The sequence below is a fragment of the Eublepharis macularius genome, chromosome 2 (assembly GCF_028583425.1).
Source record: "Eublepharis macularius isolate TG4126 chromosome 2, MPM_Emac_v1.0, whole genome shotgun sequence".
NCBI classification, from domain to species: domain Eukaryota; kingdom Metazoa; phylum Chordata; class Lepidosauria; order Squamata; family Eublepharidae; genus Eublepharis; species Eublepharis macularius.
The window spans coordinates 154,888,591-154,902,485 of record NC_072791.1 but is presented as its reverse complement, the minus strand read 5'-3'; the positions used below and the strand labels follow the sequence as shown (position 1 = coordinate 154,902,485).

Sequence of the window (13,895 nt, the reverse complement as noted above, 5' to 3'; positions counted from 1 at the left end):
TCGTGCTGCAAGTATGTCGATTCGCAGTACTTCTTCTGAATAAATAGCAGAAAAAGCCTCCTAGTAGATCTCAGTCACCTTCTGTTTTTCATGGCGGACTGACAGGACAAAACAAAGAAATTTTAATTTGTTTTCAAAATAATAACTGCTTATATACCGCTCTTCTAGATAGATTAGTGCCCCACCCAGAGATCTGAATAAATTAGTGTTATTTTTATCCCTACAATACAGCTGGGGAGTGGGGGCTGAGGAGAGGCTTACCCAAGGTCACCTACTGAGCTCATGGCAGTTGTGGGATTTGAATCAGTAGAGTGCTGAATCACAACTGAACCACTGCTACAGCAGCAAAAGAATTGTAGAAACATAAAGATTTATTTTGAGGCATCCAAATTCCACTTTTTAAATTAACAGAAGAACAAAAACACTCCATCTAATGTACCCGAGTTCAAAAAGCCTTTTAACTAGAGTGAGAGATATATTAATCAAATCAGGTCCCTCCAGGGTTGATTTCTGGGGCCAGGAGGGCAAAATTCCGGGCAAATGTGGTGTGGGATGGAACTTGTCAGGTGCCCACATAAGGGGCTAGGGCCTTGCCCCCATCTCATAGCAAAGTTCATAGGTATCTTAGGCTGGAGGAAGGCTGCCTTCAACTTGGCTTATGGTGCAATCCTGAACAGAGTTACACCCTTCTCAAGCAATCAATCACCTTAGAAGAGTTTGACTCTGTTTAGGACTGCACTGTTTGCTGAGACTGTGAAGTGATAGGAAGTGGGATACATCATAAGGTTTCCAGCTCCAGGTTGGGAAATTCTTGAAGATTTGGTGGGATAGAGCCTAAAGAAGGCAGGATTGGAGGAGGGGAGAGACTTTAGCAGGGTATAATGCCATACAATCCACCCTCCAAAACAGCCATTTTCTCCAGGGTAACGTGTCTGGAGATCAATTGTAATTCCAAGAGATCTCCAGTCATCACCTGGAGATCACCAACCTTATATGTTATACAAAGCATGTTGCTCACCCATTTTGATCATGGGCATGGATATTTATTTCTGTCCTAGTAAGAGGAAAGTGATGTCAGCTATTTGCATCAAAATAGGGTCACTGTTAGCAGAGTTATAGTTCGCAACTCTATGTGTGAAGGCTCACACATAGCAGAGTACATGTGTGGAGAGGAACAAACTTACACTCATAGCAGGATTAACTGCCAGCTATTTTTCTGCTACCTCCTCTCAGCCTCCAAAAGCCTTTCCCCCTTTTCTCCTTCCAGCTGATTCTAACTCTGATTGGCCCAGCATTCCACCTGCTCCCATTGGCGGTCTCTCAGGTGAGGCAGAGCTGGAGTTAGTCCTGTCCATCACCTGAGACTCAGGGCAAATTACAAGTGTAAATCAGTGCAATCAGTAAGATGATACATCTATATGCAATGTAATAGGACTATGGGTTGCCAAAATGAGAAGGAGATGGCTCTGGTGGCTTTAGTTTATAACCTCCATCAAAATATGGACAACAGCCACACTTCTTTGTTACTCTGTCTGAATCTATCTGTAGCTGTGCTCAGATGAGCAAACTGTTGCAGTGAACATAGGTGGAGAGGTGGTCTTGCAGATATGAGTGTCCAGGGCCATAAAGGGCTTTATATGTGATAGCCAGTACCTTGAACTGAGCTCAGTAACTGACGGGCAACTAATAGAATGACTGCATAATGGGAGTAATATGCATGCAGCTCCTGAAAATAACCGAGCTGTGGCATTCTGCACCCACTGGAGCACCTGGACTGATTTCAAGGGGAGTTCCACATAGACTGCATTACAGTAGTCTAGCCTTGATGTTACTGTGACATGGATCCAGGTGGCCAGATCAGCCTCATCAAGGTAAGGGACCATCTTCTGGGTTAAACTAAGTTGGAAAAAACACAATTTTTGTGTGTGTGTGGCTCCATTAACTAGCAGTAATGCTGGGTCCAGAATAACCCCTAGGTTCTAAGTTAAAAGGGGCAGCTGAACCCTATCAAAAGGAGGAAGTGCCATGTTGTTTAAAAACTTAGGCTTCCAAACCAGACCCACTTCCACCTTGCCTGGGTTCAGTTTCAGCCATTTAACCACAAACACAATGCCTAAAAACAACAAAAGGTTTATTTCCCACCTTTTCAAGGTGTATTGACTAATCTGTTATTAGTGACTCTGGTGTAATTAATGTGTGTGATGGAATAAAAGAGTGATCTTGTATGGATGTTCTAGGCAGGATGATCCATTATCTTGGCATGATTATACAAATGGCTGGTTCATACATACATGTTTTATCACTTGATATCAAGTTGTGACTTGCACATGTGAAAGGGCCATCACTGTTGGAACGTCTGTTTCCCTTCAAACACAACTGTTTTCAAATGGAATCACTGCACATATTTGTTGCTAGAATTCAAGTGATGAGAAACCAAATAATGCACCTTTATGTAAATGAGACTAAAATTGCATTCCATCCTACTGTTCTGTTCAACTATAGTCCTCTGATTTTTTTGTTATCACTTGAGGCGAATTTTCTTATCAAAGGCCTGGTTTTATCCACTTTCCTGAGAACCAATGTGTCCATTCTAAGCCCCTCACTATCTAGTATGTGTGACTGCCAATTCTGTTTATTTAAGATGGAACTCACACCTACCTTCCTACTCTCTTTCCCCCTTATATTGAGATTTACAATAGAAAGACTCATGATGTAATTCACACCAAGCCTTGACTTCACTACCTTACTGTAAGACTTCCCAGTATGATTTCCCTTCACATATCTACCTAAAGAAGAGAGTTTTGACTCACAAAAGGTTATGTAGAAATAAATATTAGTAGTACTGCCAACTCCAGGATGGGAAATACCTGGAGATTTTGAGATGGAAGATATTTAGGGAGGGAAGGGAATTCAGCAAGGTATATAGTCCTAGAGTTCTCCCTCCAAAGCAGCCATTTTCTCCAGTAGAACTCTCTACACATGATATCTTACACCGGGATGCTCAAGTTTTGTGTGGTCTTATATTCAACTCTACTCTGTTTCCCTAGCAGTGCATGTGTATTCACAATAGGAAAACAAGTGTAAGATCTTCCCACTCCAGCGTTCCCGTGTAAAATGTCTTGTGTAGAGAGACACCTAGTCATCTGTCAAAAGGAGTTTTGACTCTCGAAAGCTCATGCCTTGGAAATCTACTTGGTCTTTAAGGTGCAACTGGCCGCGGCTCTTGCTCTTGGAAAGCAGCTGAAATTCCAGGAGCTCTTTAGGCCCCACCTGCAGGTTGGCAACGTTACTTCTTTAAGGTGCCTTTTGTGTCCATTCCTGCCAATCCAGGGATTCTTCCAAACTGAGAGTTGAGGTGCCGGACAGAATGACGCGCGGCGAGTGATTCATCGTAAAAACAGCCCGTTTCGTTCGGTCCGGCGAGCTGGAAGGGGCGGTAACAGAAGGACCCGCCTCCTTGCCATCCCAGGAAGAGGAAGGCGAGAAGCCGCGTTAGGCCTTTCTTCTTCCTTCGCGGCGTCAAACCCCGTGAAGGAGTTTTTTGCTCGCGGGGCAGCCAGAGCCGGTAGCGGCGTGTTCTTAGCTCCGAATCAGGGGCAGTTCGGAGGCAGCAGCCCTTGACGCGCCTTGCGTGTCCGGCAGGATGGACCTGAACGGGCTTCTTTTGGACGAGGAGGGTGCTTTTTCCTTGAGCGGGTTCCAGGAGTTCACGGTGAGCCGCCTTCCTGCGTTCCTTCTCCGGGTCGGAACTGGGCGCCTGCCAGCCTCCCTTGATATTGAGGGCCTGAAGGCCGGTTCTCCTTTTTGCATTTTAAGCGCCCGCGCCCATTTCTTTGACGTCTGGTCTGCTTCGCTTGGTTTTCCTCCAGCGCGCTATTCTGTAGAGCAATAATGGGCCTCTGACGCGCTCCGTCTATTCTCCTGTAAACATAGCCGGCGAAAGGCTGTTTTTTCCATGAAATCATTAGTGATGGGGTTACAGAATTGGGGACTGATAATTTCAAATATTGATTAAAGTACAGGGGTGCGTGCTTGTATATAGCAATCCGAAGGAGTTGCGGTTCCCAGAAGCACCTCAAGGTCGTGTTCATTTACTTTAGATGACTTGTAGGGTGTGCTTATTTGTTGAATTGGGCCCAGTTCTTTGTTCAAGGAAGTTTGGAGTGGGACTCTCAGGCGTTTAGGAGGTTTTAACACCTTGATATTTAGAGTAGATAGGTTGTATGGTGACTGAACTGATGGGGAAGGGGTATCATTTTCAACAAAGTTGCACTATTTTAAGCCCGCTGCAACTCCGTTTAGGAGTGTGCTGTCAGTTGGGCTGTGGGTGAGATTCTTCTCTCTTTGTCCTGTCCTGCAGCTCCTTGGAGATGTGTATAAAATGAGAATAATGAATACCTCTTGAGTTTGTCATGAAGGTCCTGACTCTGTCACCATGAATCTGATTTTAATATATTTGCTATTCTCTTCACTCGGTATATCTTTACTTTGCTTTATGCTTATTCTGCTTAAAACACAGGCACCTCTGACAAGCTGTTGACATTGTGCTACTGAGCATCATAGAACTGGTGTGGATGTTGGCAAAATGCTCCTGGAAATTCATATATCAGCCACAAAATGTAAACCTCTTTCAGTGGCTTGCTTCTCTTGCTTGCAGAGAGCTGCGGGTGTAAGGGTGTTTGTTGCCTTCTGTTAGGCCTTAGTGCCTCGTGTGAAGGCCTAACTTATCTTGCCTAAAATGTAGTCCCATTGTTGCTTTTTGTAAATTAAATGATGTGTTAAATTATAAGGTTACAGTTTTCAGTTATGTGTAAATTGGGAGGAGAGAAGGATGGGGAGTCCCAGCCCTTCACGCTTATTCGCCAGTTCTCTCTGTCAGTTTCTTCCCAGGCATCAGCAGCTAAGTGATCGGGTACGCAAGCGGCTTTACTACAGTTGGGATAAGGAAAGTGCCCTTGATAATCTCTCAAGTCCAGTTGCAGGTGAGTCTGTCCTGGGATTGTTGTAGCTGGATGAGGGAGAGGGGTGAAGGGAGGAGAGCCCCATTTGTTTACAGGCAAAGGCTTATAGGCAAATAAGCTTTTCACATTTGACTTTTTTATCACCCTGAAACATTGTTCATTTTAACTGGAGACCAACTGGCAAAATTCTTAAGAACTGGACTCTGCCTTTTTAAACATTGATACTGTTTGATTAATGCTGAGATTTCTGTTGCCCTAACTCCAAGTCTTCTCTCTCTTTTCCTTTGTTTCATGTAGCCCTGAAGTGTTCTTCCTTTTTAAAAATTGTGTTCTTATTTAATGTGCTGTGCTGTATTCCTGCTTGATTCAAATAGGTTTAGCATTCACTTCCTTCTTTGCTTACTTGTCAGCATTGTTGACTGTCGAAGCGCCTGCAGCGGTGGAATGTTGAGTCAAGTGTGGGAAAGTACTTGTTTAGGGAGATGGAAGGAAAAGAAAGAAGAGATGAAAGAGGAGGCAGAGAAGTCGACCTCCAAAGAGGATCTTAATGAATGGTTGGCCCATATAGGAGCAGGTGGTTCTTCAGATACTGTAGGCCCAGTCTATTTAAAGCTTTATAGGTCAAAGACAACAGTGTGAATTGTGTCCAGAAACACACTGAAAGACAGGGATAATACATTCAATTGACATATGTCCCTGCCAACACTGTAGCTGCAGGATTTGGGGCAAATGGGAATTTCTGGACAATTTTCAGAGTCAACCCCTTTGGAAGGTACTGTAGAAATCTAATCTAGTGTAGGAGTGGAGTACTGGGAGACAGGCCATTATGAGTCTTCTTAAGCTAGAGTTTTGTGGCACTCATTAACAATGTGATTCTCCCAGTTCTGGCTGTAATTTGTTTAGTACATCTGTGACTAGTTACCTGTAATGTCCAGTTGTATTTTATAACATCGTTAACTGTGTGTACTTACCTTTATTTAGACTGATGGAAGTTATTTAGTTTGTTCTGCATACTCAAGATCATAGGCAGCTGTCAAGTAGATCTTCACCAGTGATTTTCAGCCCTAAGGATGTTTGCCTGGCCTTGACCAGGGCCAGAGCCTTTTCAGCTCTGGCACAAGCCTGGTAGAACACTCTCTCCGTAAAGACCTGGGCCGTGCAGGACTTGCTACAGTTCTGCTGGGTCTATAAAATGAGATGTTCCACAAGTCCTGTGGTTATGGTTGAGGCACGGGTGGACTTTCCTACCTGCCTTCTTGCTGTGGTTTTGTTTGACTCCTCCACCCCTGTTGGCTAGATCTCAGTAGATCTCCCTGTGTCTAACCCCACAGTGACTGAGGGTATCCGTTGGACTTGTATGCTGAATGCCATATCTTGTAGTAATTTTTGAATCTTGAAATTTCTGGCACTCATATTGGATTTTGTGGTTTATTTATTGTGCTGTTTTATATATGCTTATGTTTTTATATTCCTATGTTTTATATAATTATGGTATTGTGGCCCACTCTGAGCCTGCTTGCGGGGAAAGCAGGCTATAAACCTAATAAATCAAATCACTGCACAGCCCCACAGTGTTCAATATTGCTTTACAAATGGACAACATCTTTAGAAGAGCAATTGCCTCTGCCTCTCCAGACCCCAAGTTCAACCCCCATGCTTTTTCTGCCAGGTGGACTATTCAGGGAAGCAGGTCTTAATCACTGGAGGGCTCATTAATTTCCATTATACTGGGGCGGGGCGGGGGAAGAGATTGTGCTGGAACATAATCTTGGCTGGGGAGCAAGGGGCTCAATATGTAATTTTGAGCACTGTTATTTTGTACTTTCTAGATATTGCTGTTGAATTGCTCCAGAAAGCTGCTCCCAGTCCTATTCGCAGGCTCCAGAAAAAATACGTGTCTCATGTCTCCCGGTATGGTTTGGAATCTTTTTTTCTTCTCCTTTTATGCCTTTTTTTTTTTGGCCCTAATCTTTGCACTTTTGCTTCCTCCTGTGAGGATTGTGGGCTACTTCTTTAAAAATAAATACTTGGATGCATGCAGTTACATTGATGCCACCTTCAGGACTGTTGGAAGGAGGGGTAAGGGGAGGACCTTCCATTTATGAAAGAAGAGTGGTAGGATCCTGTGGAGGAAGAGGGACACTGCAAGGAAGTCGCCTGGACTCATTGTGAAAGAATTTGAGGCACTAATTTCTAGGTGAAAGAAACTGAACACTAATTCAGAGCAGTGAGTGAAGTGTGAGCTACACCACTTTTGATATTAACTTCCATTAATGATCATGATGTGGATATAACCCTAAGGATTTTTCCAGTTGCGTGGAGGATCTCTTTTCTTACAAAGTCCCAGGAGAGACAGTTCCCTGTCCATATCTGCAGTGAATGGCATATTGATGTTGCTTTGCTGGATCATTCTCATTAATACTTCCATATTTCTTTTCTTGTGTTCACTCCTTTTTGTGAGGTTGAAGGATGCTTGACTGCAGATTTAGTTTCAAAATGGTACAGCTGCCAAGCACTTGACAGTCTAAATATGACTGATCTTGTACAAACCGAATAGTCCCAAGGAAAGGCTGTGCCTTGAGTCAGTCCTGCAAAATGAGATTTTTTTCCCAAGTCTCAAGATGTTTCCACAGTGGACTCTGGTTTAAATAATCTGTTTTATGTGCCTAGTACAGATTAATTAAAAGGCTTGAGTTGGTATCTTTCAACTTTTCTTCCCAGAGAGGCTTGCATCTCTCCCTGTTCTATGATGTTGGCCCTGGTTTATATTGAGAGGCTTCGACACCGTAATCCTGAATACCTGCAGCAGATCTCATCCTCTGATCTCTTCCTGATTTCCATGGTGAGCAGCTGGGTTGGGATGGGGCAGGCAAGTGACCGAGAGTCTCTCTACATGAGACAAATTACGCTCAAGTTAAGGGAGACGCAATGTTAGGCGGGAAGCAGAATTTTAAAAGACGGATCAGAAGGCTTTGTCAGTTTCACCTCCCCTTTGGTGAGACTCTGGGACTATTTATTGTATGTTAGTTTCAGGTGGGTAGCTGTGTTTGTCTGTAGTAATAATAATAACATTTGATTTATATACTGCCCTTCAGGACAATGCCCATTCAGAGCGGTTTACAAAGTATGTCATTATTATCCCCACAACAAAACACCCTGTGAGGTGGGTGGGGCTGAGAGAGCTCCAGAGAGCCGTGACTAGTCCAAGGTCACCTGGCTGGCTTCAAGTGAAGCAGTGGGAAATCAAACCCAGCTCTCCAGATTAGAGTCCCGCGCTCTTAACCACTACACCAAACTGGCTCTAGTAGAAGAGCAAGTGCTGTCAATGGCACTTCACAGTTGTAATGAATTGTGGACATAAAGATCACAGATTCCTTATGAATTCTCACATCTTCCACTGAATTTCTTGAGTTTCTGTCCTCTTGACAAAATTATCTTCTCAGGCTTTCAAAGCACCCTTCTCTGGCACTTGAGAACCATGTGCTAAGTGGAGATTTTAGATGAAAGGATAATCTTTCTATTCCTGCCCTCAATCTCCCAGGTAAAACCCAAGCTTCTGGATTAGCTCCTGGCCAGACCAATTGACCAGGTGTGTCAGGTTCATGCAGAGGGGCAGGTCATTTGGGATAATCTATAACTCTTTCTTTCCGGGATATGCACTTTTCTGGAATCTGCCAGCAGAACAGCTGCAGCTGGTGGGCATATGTGCCTTTATGCTAGGGAAACATGGACCATGCCAGCCTGTTTTTTTCTCTTTTTATTATGTGTCACAGGATTTCCTGTCTTGAGTACCTTGACATCACCATCCTCATCTTTCTAAGTGTAGTTCTGCTACTTAATTTCTTTAATAATTATGTGAATGGGTGTCCTTTGTTTTAACCTGCGAATTTGAGGGTGTGGAATTCTCCACTCTGGCTATGCAGATGTTATTTTATGGGTCTGATACACAGCAGTGTTGATGTTGAGAATGGTGCTTCTCCTCCATCTTTACAGGTTGAGTGGGCACTGCCTTAATCTTTATCTTTGTAAGAAAGCAGCATATGTGGCCCCAAGCCCTCAGCCCACACCACTTAAACCTAGCCTCTTATGTTGCTTTCAGATGGTTGCCAGCAAGTATTTGTATGATGAAGGGGAAGAGGAAGAGGTCTTCAATGATGAGTGGAGTGCTGCAGGCAAGGTGGAAGTACAGACTATGAACACACTGGAGATGAATTTCCTCCGTGCCATTGTAAGGTTCCTACATAACGGCCGCATCATGGCAACTGAGTAGCTGTTACAGTCTAAGATGAGCCCAGAGGAACTGCTGTATTTATATGGCCCTTGTTAAGAGTGTAAAGAGATGCATGTTGCATATATAGTCAAATGTGTAAGAATCTTAGCTGTTAGGTTACAAAACATTGATTGTTGTTTTACATGTCAAATTGGAGGGTGAAAATCTGGAAAAGAAAGCTTGGTAGGAAGAGAGAGACTGCTCTTGAAAGTTGAGGCAGCTTCTTTTTATAAGATGCAGACAGCATGGGGATGTGGATGCCTTATCATGTCATCACCAGTTTTCCAGCAGGGAATGTCTTTCCTTGCTTGTGCTATTCTAATAAGATTTATTTGAGCCCTGCCATGAGTAAAGGGATAAGAAGACACCAGCTTAATCATTTTTCTTTCCCCACAGGACTGGAGCCTCTATACAGATCCTAAGGAGCTTTTTGAAGTGCTCAGTTGGCTAGAGGGGCGGTAGGTGCTTCTGTTTTGTGTGTATATGTGTTATTCTGCAGCCTGGCACATGAGGAATCTTTTGGCCTCCTGCCTCTGTGGAGCAGCTACTTTCCATATTGGCCTATTTCAGGTTGGCCAGAGATCTCTAAGCAGGGGCATTTGGCTGGACAGAACTACCAGATCCTCAGTTAGGATCTACAACAAATGTGGCTTCATCACATAGCACTATTCAGTCTCCATGCTTATGCTCAGTTCTTAAATGAACAGGAGGATTTTTCAAGGTCCAGAAGCATCAACCATGTGAATTGGATGGCTGAAAAAAATCAAAAAAATCACATGAAAACTGTTTTCACCCATCAAGAGAATCCAGCTGCTGAATTTTCTGTCTATCTCTGGGTGGGTAAATAAATCTTAAGAGCTGGCATTTTAAGTAATTTGTCATCCTAATGGAGTCTCTCTGGAACTGTCCCAAGTTCCTGGGACAAAAGAAATGGGGCCAGGGTAGACATTTCTGAACTGTGGAAACAAATCCTGCTTGTAGTTGAACTTGCTACAAGGATACATAAGCTGTGATGGGATGCTTCTGGGACACTAGGGCTTTAATTCTTCTTTCTGTTCCATCCTGTAGTGTGGCTGAGAAGCAGGGCATCCAGCGTGGCTGGTTCACCTACACCGACCTGTGTGTCTTAATGGAGCAAACGCTATGGCAGCAGGCATTGGGTCAGTTCTATCAGCAAGTGGCCAAGGTGAGATGAAACAGGCCCTGCCCTATGTGAAGAAAGGGAAACAGTTATGGGGGGTTCGGGGCGGGGGGAGGAAATAGTGAGCAAATGATCTGTCAGTGATGGGGATTGATCTGTTACGTTGGATGCGGGGGAGGATAATGTATGTAGGCTAATTCCTATTAGAGCTGATAACATCTGAGAGTTCATCTTTGTATTGTTGCCTGATTAAAGGTCAGTCTATTTAATAATTTTTTCCATTTCTAGATTGCTTTCCACAAGGACCCCAAAGCAGCATATAATATCAAACAAATATTAAAACAGTGAACAATTGTTTTTTTTAAAAAATAGACTATTTGTTATGTTTTTAGTTTGTCCTTCCTGTGAGGAGTTTAGTGATGTGTACCTTGGTTCTTCCCATCCTCCCAAACCAACCATAACATGGTGAAAATAGCACTCGCAGTATCACAAAAGCCAATAAACAGCTGGCAGCATTTCTTAACCGAGCCCAAAGCTCTGGAAAATAAAATTTTAACTAGCTTCCTGATTGCTAAAAGGCAAAGCAGGCCTGACAGACTTCTCTTGGAAGGTAGTTCCATAAATATAGTGCCACTATTAGAAGAGGCCCTTGTTCCTACTGCCAGTCTTTCATCTTTGAGGTCCAAACAAGACAATGTTTTGCCACAAATTACACCTCAGTTTTGCAACAGGGCAAATAACTTCCCTCTCCCAGGGAGTTTGTTTTGAGTGATGAAAATATTGAAGAGCTGAAGCCCCCTCCCCATGCTGCAGTCCTGATCTGAATCAGATCATGGTATGCTTTGGAACTTAGTTCCCAATAGCTGCTGTCCATCTATGAGAGAAGCAGAGTCAGGCATGGGAAACCCTGACTCATGGCACACATACTGTTCTGTTTAGACCTAAATGATGAGATTTGGGTGGAAAGTAATTCCTTTGTTGGCTTCTACCCATATGTGCCAAGTAAACAGCCCATCCTTGGTTGTAAAGGGAGAGAAGTGTTTGAGTGGGGTTTTTAGCATTGTGGGCACTTGCCTGATCTCAGCTTCACTCTCCAGATGAGGGAGGTTTTTGCAGCAGAAGGTACAGTGTATTATCGCATGCCTCTTCTCTTTCCACAGCTGGCTTGCATTCTTGGCATGGTGTACCTGACAGGCGTTGCAGCTGTCCTTGCCTCTGCTGCTGTGGTGCACCACAGCGTACACGTGAAGAGGGCTGATGCTTCTGAACTGGCAAGGAGTAGACCTTCCCAAGCACCTTACCTGCCTATCCCATCTTCAGTTCAGCATCTGGATTGCAGCTTGGTACCACCTAATGGCTATTCCTGCCCAGAAGCAGAGAACATGACCTTGCACGGTGAACAGCAGCATGAAGGGAACAATGGCGTCACGGCTACAGCATTTTACATGTGGAGCAGTGTCCTCACTGCCCTGTCTTCTTCACCCCTGGCTCTTATCCGTCACTCATTTTGTCCACACTGCAGTCATCCTGGCCTCAGTTGTGGGGCAGCCAATTCCACAGCACATAACAGCCCTTCTACCCATCCATCTCCTTCTGGACTTGGTGCCTGCTGCACCAGCTGCGTGTGCTGGGGCTGGTGCCTTCCTGTGTCCCACGGTTGCAAAGACTGGCCTGAACCACTGGCACTGCAGCAATGCCCCTCACAGGCTGCCTTGGAGCTTGGAAGGATCAAGGCCTTCATGTTCCCTAGTTAGGGTTGGAGGCAGCAGGTGCAGTTTCGGTTTGGGGGGAGTGGGATCTGGGGCACTGTGATAAGGAATGCTATGGGTATTTGAAAAGCATAAAAACACAAGGCAAGAAAGGCTGTGAAATGGCAGAGGTCTGTCAGTCTGTTATCACTTTGAATGCCAGTTGATACCAGCTTTTGTTTTTAGACCATAATAATTTCTGCACCCTGCTCCCCTCCAACAACTTAGTAGCTGTGTTCAAGAGCCATTAAGAGTTTACTGAAAGGATGCATCCCATCTTGGGAGCTTACAGTAGAGGGGCAGGATGAAGATTGAGACAGTGAGGTCATAATCTAACTTCAGTTGAGCCTAGAATTTTCCCTGGCAGCTTGACTTCCCTCAGATAAAACGTAGGATGGGTTTATACATTTGAGATGGCTAGCATCAAGTCTCTGAACTTCTGTGGTAATTTGTAGGAAGAAATAATCTATGATGACAAATGCCAGCAATTCTACTCTCTCAAGTTATCAATCAGTAGCTGTATTTACTGCACAATTAACAGCTAGTGTCAGGCATCATGGATTGCCTCCTAGTTTGTGTGATAACCTTCTTGAGACAGTACAGTAGGATGAAATGATTTGTGGTGACTCCCTTCCACAATGACAAATGCCAGCAATTCTACATCCTCAAGCTATCAAGCGATAGCTGTATTTATACTCCACAGTTAGCATAATGTGGAAACTCTCTGTTAACTGTCTTAACTGGTCTAGTGCTTCTTACTTGAGCAACTATTCCTAAGAGCTAGGTTGTGATTTTCTTCAGCCATAGCGCTGGGAAGGACAGGGGAAGACTCACAGTGAAATCCAATGCAGAGTTACTCCAGTCTAAGCCCATTGACTTCAATGGTCTTAGACTGGAGTACCTCTGCTTAGGATTTCTCTGTCAGTTATATAAGGTTAGTTTGGTGCTTTGGTACCCCTCCCTGCTTTATGAGTGTTTGACTACCTGCTCTAATTTTTTGGGTAAAAGGGGATGGAGGGATGGCATACAATTTCTACTCCATCTGCTTGCCAGCACTTTTTTGCTGTAGTTTTTTTCACTATTTCTTGTAGATGGGATCTCTTCTAATAAAGATAGTTATTGATGATGCGTTCCTTTCTTGTTTTTTTTTAAAACACTATGCCCCACTACCAAAGAGTTCTCCTTGGCTTCTTGTTCTGTGCTTTGGTGAGTGTGGGGAGAGATCTGCAATATTGCATAAACTGATTCAGCTTTTAATATTCACAACATCTGTGTTTTACAGAATTGGAACACTTGCGCAAGGAGTGACATGGTAATGTGGATGTCAGGATTCCAGTAGTGGTATGGCTTGAAAACTATGGGGAAAGATTACAGCAGTTGTGTCTTCCGTACACTGTAACCTTTGTCCAAAGCAGTTTTTGGCATCTGACACCAAGTATGTATTTGAAACTTGTGCAGATCTTCATTTTTTAAAAAAGTGAACTGATACGCTCAAGGAAATGAATTATGCACTTGTTTTGTACAGTGTATGCAACAGTTGTAACTTAGCAACCCACCTCTGCAAAATCAAAAGTGAGGAATCATTACTTCCTGCTACAATGAAGTTACCTGTGGTACATCTTCATATATGGAAATTCCATAACCAGCACCAAAATGCAGCTGTTCAGGATAAGATTTATTTACAGTATTTATATTTGGCCTCTCCATTAAAATGTTTAACAATGCAAATTAATAGAAGAATCTATATAACTTTGAATAAAATGCCATTCACCCAA

The 13,895-nt window shown here is 43.6% G+C and overlaps 1 protein-coding gene across 1 annotated transcript; it reads left to right on the top strand.

Annotated features, from left to right (window-relative positions):
- The first annotated feature begins 3,410 nt into the window (after positions 1–3,410).
- Positions 3,411–13,793, top strand: CNPPD1 (cyclin Pas1/PHO80 domain containing 1). Its single transcript, XM_054970638.1, has 8 exons — positions 3,411–3,712; positions 4,880–4,982; positions 6,791–6,872; positions 7,683–7,803; positions 9,061–9,189; positions 9,628–9,689; positions 10,300–10,417; positions 11,533–13,793. The coding sequence occupies exons 1-8, from the start codon at positions 3,644–3,646 to the stop codon at positions 12,124–12,126; spliced, it is 1,278 nt and encodes a 425-aa protein (XP_054826613.1). The 5' UTR covers positions 3,411–3,643; the 3' UTR covers positions 12,127–13,793.
- The last annotated feature ends 102 nt before the right edge of the window (positions 13,794–13,895 follow it).